The sequence below is a fragment of the Chenopodium quinoa genome, unplaced genomic scaffold, assembly GCF_001683475.1.
Source record: "Chenopodium quinoa cultivar QQ74 unplaced genomic scaffold, ASM168347v1, whole genome shotgun sequence".
NCBI classification, from domain to species: domain Eukaryota; kingdom Viridiplantae; phylum Streptophyta; class Magnoliopsida; order Caryophyllales; family Amaranthaceae; genus Chenopodium; species Chenopodium quinoa.
Genome location: NW_018742381.1, coordinates 2,143,749 through 2,150,990, shown reverse-complemented (window position 1 = coordinate 2,150,990; position 7,242 = coordinate 2,143,749). Strand labels below are relative to the sequence as shown.

The 7,242-nt window shown below is 34.6% G+C and overlaps 1 protein-coding gene across 1 annotated transcript; it reads left to right on the top strand.

Moving 5' to 3' along the window:
- Positions 1-1,002: 1,002 nt before the first annotated feature.
- On the top strand, positions 1,003-5,088 carry LOC110697307 (leucoanthocyanidin reductase-like). Its single transcript, XM_021874685.1, has 5 exons — positions 1,003-1,485; positions 2,280-2,420; positions 2,767-3,004; positions 3,901-4,104; positions 4,199-5,088. The coding sequence occupies exons 1-5, from the start codon at positions 1,270-1,272 to the stop codon at positions 4,471-4,473; spliced, it is 1,074 nt and encodes a 357-aa protein (XP_021730377.1). The 5' UTR covers positions 1,003-1,269; the 3' UTR covers positions 4,474-5,088.
- Positions 5,089-7,242: the final 2,154 nt, after the last annotated feature.

The following is a 7,242-nucleotide window of genomic DNA, read 5'->3' as shown; positions in this document are numbered from 1 at the left end:
GTCTAGTACGCAATTTGATTAATTGATGTATAATTATAAGTGGACGCTAATAAAATACACAAACAAAAAGATGAATCTAAAGTGGACCCATATATATTCCCATATCGACGGACTAGTATTGCGACGATGACTAAGCTTAGCCCTATCTAATGTGTGTATCTACCCTTCCATGCATGCTTGTAATTCTCTCAACCTACCTCTCTTTATTTACTAAACAATCTAACTCATCTAATGTAACCATCATAGATACGAACTATATCAACCTTAATCGTCAAATTTACCCTTAATTAGGTGAACTCATCACATTATCATGCATTGTTGATAAGATAAGATTTTAGAAGACAAATTTATATACATGCAGATTGTTTACCATTCTCATAATTTATAACCATTTATCACACAGATCATAAGTATATAAGCAAAACTATTACCTTTTTACCTGTTTGATGTTAATTAATCATAATTTAACTACGTTTTTTTTTCCTCAAGTATATTGAATATTCTGAAACTATTATTGTGTATATAATCTTCATTTTTTTTTTGGACTTTTTGTAAGAAACTACCTCATAAAGTCCAAAATTTGTGAGAAAGTACCTTATTTAAAAATTGTTGTAAGAAACTACCTAATAAAATGTTAAATGTTGTAAAATACTACCTATGGCGGGATTTCTTCCGTTGACCAAACATTCTTATGTTGACCCACCTCTAAACATCCATGAAACCACCGCGAGGGTTGGTTTTTAAGGTAATAAAGCTATTTTCGAGGTGGTTTAGGGCTATTCCTAGTTAGTGGGGGTAGTTTCGGGCTATGAGATGATAGTTCGGTGGTGTTTTAAGGTGAGTCAGCGCTAGAAAATTTGGTCAACGGTGGAAATAAGGCCATAGGTAGTATTTTACAACATTTTATCGTTTATTAAGTAGTTTCTTACAACAATTTTTTTATCAGGTAATTTCTCACAAAACCTGGATTTTATTACGTAGTTTCTCACAAAAGGCCCCCCCCCTTTTTTTTTTTTTTTTTTTTTGGTGTGTGTGTTTGATGTTTACTCCGTATTAATTAATTACTACCATTGATTGGTATCAACAGTCATTATCCTTTTCCTATACGTCCCCTTGCCCTAAAATCCTACATTATGCACAAACGAATATATTCTATTCTCTATATATATTATCATTCTCCCCTCCAACAATATATCATACTAACTTCCAACATCTATCTCTTTCTCTACTCTCTCTTCTTTGAAAACAACGTAGGAAAACCTAAGCTAGATGACGGCTTCTACCAGTCCGGTTTCGGTTAATGGTAAAATGGGGGGTCGAACCCTCATAGTTGGATCAACCGGGTTCATCGGTAGGTTCATAGCCGAAGCTTGTCTAGACTCTGGTCGCCCTACTTATTTACTTGTCCGGTCCGGTTCATCCGCCTTCACAAGCAAGGCTCAAACCATTCATTCCCTTCAAAATAAGGGTGCCACCGTTATTATCGTACGCTCTCACTCTAATGCATGCTCAACTTATTTATTTACATTTATCTATAATAGTTATATATAAATACGTACTAGATTGCTAATTATAAATAAGGTTTACTTAATATTCATATTATCATTTTAATTATTTTAACTTTTGCCACCTTTGTAGAATATCTTTTTTTTTTTTTATACAACCACTTAAGTATAAACTTAATTACCACAAACACGTACATCTAGTATATTTATTATTACCAAACATGCATGATCTTAATACAATTAAGAGTATAATTAAAAATTGTTAATTTAATACAAGAAATAATTATTAAACTGTTAAATAAATTTTATAATTTCGTACCCCAAAATAATTTACCCGGCCCCTTAGTTAATTAAAGGGTAATGATATATATAGCCCTTAGGGTTATATATAAGCATTAAATATACTTCCTAAAATAGAATTAAGTTGGGAATTCAAGACAAAATCACGCACAAATCGGTGTAAATAATGTTACTTAATCCTCAATATTTCCTTTTTTAGCTTCTTATACATAACCCTTAGGATTATTTTTATCATTTTCCTTGATTAAAAACTACTCCGTATGTTATTCATGCTATCGAAAGTAACAATTATTATGTAATGATTAGTATGTTTAATTGGTCAAAGTTTCAAAGCTTCAAATTAAAACTCGTCTATGTGACTATATCACAGTCTATAATGGCTTTTTCGACATCAAAAGTTATTATTATTATTATTATTATTATTATTATTATTATTATTATTATTTAATTTGTAAAAGTAAATAAAACATGCAGGGGACTATAACGGACAAGAAGTTGATGGAGAAGATATTTGAGGAATATAAGATTGAAGTTGTGATTTCAGCTGTTGGTGGAGAAAGCATTTTAGACCAGCTCCAACTTATTACTGCCATCAAAGCTGTTGGCACTGTCAAGGTTATAATTTAGTTTTTTTTTTTTTTTCTTTATTTAAAAAAAATGAAAAAAGCAAGTGTAAAGGAATGATTTTGTGTTAGTCTACGAATTTTATTAAAAATTAATTACAATACCGTACCCCGTATCAAGTTTAATAAAGATAATACTACGTAATAGATTTCATCGATTAGTTTCTTTGGTACTAGGTCTTTTCTATACCACCATAACACACTATATAATGTCACAATTAATGAAAAAAACTACTTCGTATATTTTACGAAGTAGCGAATCTTAATTATATTATTATTTATTACTCTATATGTATAAACCAAAAAGTAATTAAAAGTTTGAAAAAATTATGTTGTAGAGGTTCTTGCCATCAGAATTTGGGCATGACATAGAAAGAGCATATCCAGTAGAACCAGGACTACAAATGTACAATGAAAAAAGACAAGTTAGAAGAGCAATTGAAGAGGCTGGGATTTCCTACACCTACATTTGTTGCAACTCCATTGCTGCTTGGCCTTATCATGACAATACTCATCCTGCTGATGTCCTTCCTCCTTTGGATCGCTTCCATATTTATGGCGACGGCAATGTCAAAGGTACCAATTAACATAATTTCAATCATTCATAAATTACTACACCCTTCCATCCGTCTCTAAAGGATTCTTCCTAGCTTAGTTTCGAAAATTTGCCTCACAAAAAGTTAAAACATGAGTTAACTTTTAAAGACAGAATGAGTATATATATATATATATATAATATATAATGGTTTTCGTAATTTCAATGTAAAAAATTAAAGACATGTAAATATTAAAATATAATGAAGGAAAGATGAAAGAAACTTTGTCCAATAGCTATAGACTATGTTTCTATATATAATTGCAATAAGGGTAAAAGCATTTTGCAATCACTGGTTCAACTTCTTGTATTTTTTTTATTCTATTTTTTGCTAAGTGTCAATATTAAGCTGTATTTATAATTTTGTAGTAGGTAGGCAGTATTAATTTGGTATTTTAGCTAAGCTCCAATGTTTTCTAGAAATTTAATCATATAATATTAAAATGTTTCCAAGGATGATTTTCTTGGAGGTATAGGTAGCTAGGTAGGTAACCAACATGTGACAAAACAAATTACGTTACTACAACTACTTCCTAAATAGTGAATAACTTTACAATATTTTTTTTTTAATAGAAAATAATAGTCACTTTAATTTACAAAAACTTACATAAATCAGTTTTATCAATAAAAAAAAAAATAGAAAATCAATTAAAAATTCAGACTTAATCTGCATAAGTAACCCACCCAGCTTTACAGGTGAAGAGAATAAGATCTAAGCAATATAATATAATCGAAATCTATCATTACACTTCCTACATTGATTTAATTAATTTTTACTTCATTTGATGATGACATATATTATTTTATATAGGTTTATATATTTTATAGTTTACAAAATCTATTTAACATATATAATCTTTGTTTTGATTGTGTTCAGCATACTTTGTGGCTGGTACTGATATAGGAAGACTAACAATGAAAGTGATCAATGATAACCGGACTATCAACAAAGCTGTTCATTTTCGACCTCCTAACAATCTCTTAAGCATCAATGAGCTTGCTTCCTTATGGGAGAAGAAGATTAATCGTAACCTTCCTCGAGTCACCATAACAGAAGATGATCTACTCAATGCTGCTAATGGTAAGCTAAGATCACGCGACTAATCTTAAGTACTTGATATGGACAACATGACCGTGACTAATTTCATAACGCGATTTATTGTTTGTAATGCTAGAAATGAGGATCCCTGAGAGTATTGTGGCAGCATTTACTCATGACATTTTCATCCAAGGCTGTCAAATAAATTTTGCATTGGATAAAGCTACAGATGTGGAAGCAACTTCGCTGTATCCTGATACACCCTTTCGGTCCATTGATGAGTGTTTCGATGATTTTGTATCAGCTGTTATTGATGAGCGTGTAATGGCTGAAAAACCAGCAAGTGGAAGTTCTGAAGGCATAAAACTGCCTGTGTCTGAGGCGTATGCTATCACCTTGTCTGTTGCATAGTCGCGTAGTTAAGCTAGCTATTAGCACGATTGTGTAACGCGATTATATAATCAGGAGTTAATTAATTGAAGCTGAGTAAGTCTATTAGTAAAGTTTTGATTCTTCAGAACAATTGAGTTGAATAAAGGGATGTTAGAATCAAAGAGGGATGTTATTGCCTACTAAACTTCAAGAGATTGTATGATTCTGTTGGAAGTTTGAAAACAAATTTATTGAACATTTGGTTGTAGTAATTATGATAAAACTAAACAATTTTAGTTCGTTTTTGAGCCGTGTTTGCTTCAAATATTTTGTTAGTGCATCGTTGTTTTATGAAGTGATCGATTCGATCTACCATGGAAGCAATTTTCATGGTTCATCCAATATTCCAATTGATGGTAAATAGGATGGTAGTTTCGTTAATAAGCTAAAGTTTGTAAGAGAAAAGTGCCAGCTGGAAAGTAATGTAAGGGAAAATCTCCAACGGTACAGTAACCAAATAACGGGGAATGAAAAATGAAGAAACAAGTATATCCACTGACCCAAAGTAATTTGTCCTCTTTAATTTCACCCAAAATGAAAAAAAAAAGAAAAAAAAAAGATTTTTTAGAAAATAACACCACAAAAAAGTCACGATTTGAATTATAACACCAAAAAAAAAAAACTTTTATTATAACACCACAAAAAAACCCAAAAAATTGATTTCACCACTACCTAACGGATTCTTGGATGGAATCCGTTAAGTGTGGTTTCGTTACCATGTCACTATATTATTGGTTAAAAAAATAAAATTAAAAAAAAAATAAAAACCCCAAATTTAACCCAGCCCTAACCCTAAACCAGCCCCACCACCACCACTGCCAATGCCGGCAGCCTAACCTCGCCACCGGCACTCCCTTCCCCTATGTATTTAAAATTATTTAATTGTTGTAGGATTTTGGTGGAGACGGTGTTGATTACAGTGGGATTTTTGTACATGATGGTCCCTTCGAAGATGCTCAACAAGCGATTGATTGGGCAAAACAGGTTGCAATTAGATCTGGTTTTTGTTTAGTAGTAGTAACTCATAAATCTCAGCGGGATGGTAGAATGGATAGCATTTTGAGATGCGACCGTTATCGCAAAAGGGAGGAACGAAATTTCAATACAGCGATTCGGTTTGATACAAAGCGGAAAGGTTGTGGGTGTGAGTTCAAAGTAAAGGTTCGGCAACACCAAAGTCGTGACGGTTGGGAAGTGCAGGGTTACTCTAAATGGGGGTATCACAACCATGAAATGATAGTATATGAAGTGGGTCATCGACAGTTAAGCGGCCTAAGTCCTGCTGCAAAACTAGTTGTCAAAGAAATGAGTGATGCTTAAGTTAAGCCTCCTAAAATATTAACATCTGTGTTAGAGAAATTTCCTGAAGACCAGCCAAACCGAAGACACATCTACAACGTCAGACAGAAACTGAGGTTTGAACGGTCAGAGGGAAGGAACCCTATTCAGCAGCTTCTACACCAGGCACAAGCACATGGTTACATGTTCAGGTTTAATTCTGATGAAGAGACATCGGAGGTGACTCATTTATTCCTTGTGCATCCTGATTGTACTGATATAATCAAGTCTTGGCCATCTGCGATTTTGATCGATTCAACATACAAGACAAACAAGTACAAATTCCCACTAGTAGAGATAATTGGGATGGCTCCAATGAACCAAAACTTTCTTATTGGTTATGCAGTCATCAAGGATGAGACGGCTGCGAGTTATTATTGGGTGTTGGAGAAGTTGAGAAACTACATCGGCCCTAATCTTCAGCCATCGTCAGTGATTGTGAGGGAAGTCTCTTTGCCCCTATAGCGGGGCTGTTTCCAGAATCGAAGCATTTACTGTGCACATGGCACATCAACAACTGTGTGAAAGTCAAAGCCTACAACCTTTTCAACAAGAATTTAGATTTAGCAGAGAGATTGGTAAATGGTAAGTGGCGGAAGATCCTGCAAGCTACCACAGAGGCAGAGTACGATCGGCCTTGGATGACTTTAGGGATGCGTACCAATGGTGTCCGGCAGTGGTAAACTATGTGATGCAGCAGTAGATACCTCACAAGGAAAAGTTTGTCAAATATTGGACAAACCAAGTTCTTCATGTTGGAAACACTACAACATGTAGATTTGAGAGCGCTCATAGAGCTTTGAAAGACTGGACTGATTCTTCCAACGCTGCTCTGGATACACTGTTCGAGAGAATAAACAAGGCTATTGATACTCAGAAGAACGACATCAAGAACTCTCTCGAGGACTCTAGACGGCGACATGGTATGATGTATTGCCATTTCATATTTAAGATTCTCCATGGTCATGTGTCACACTACTGCTTGGGGTTGATTCTGAGTGAGCACAACAGGATGAAGGAGTTGGGTGATGAAGTGGCTATTCGGTGCGGATGTGTTGTATCAGTGACTCATGGATTACCTTGTGCATGCACCATTTACCGCGTAATTACCCAAGATAGGGCGTCGTTATATGTTGATCAGGTTCATCCATTCTGGCGGACGCTTGTTATTGGAGAGCATGCTGCTCCACAGACGGTCGACCGTGAACAGGAGGAGTTGGAGTAGTTTCGTTCGATGTTTGACCGAGTGTCCTCCAGTCACCCTTCAATCATTCGTGATGCTACCCACGTACTTAATGACATGTTCAACACGTCTTGCTTGGATCACGAGGAACCTGAAGGGGTCGAGCGACCTAGAGATCGACAACAGCGGAATAGTGTGTTTAAGTACATTTGTGGTCGTGGTCGTGG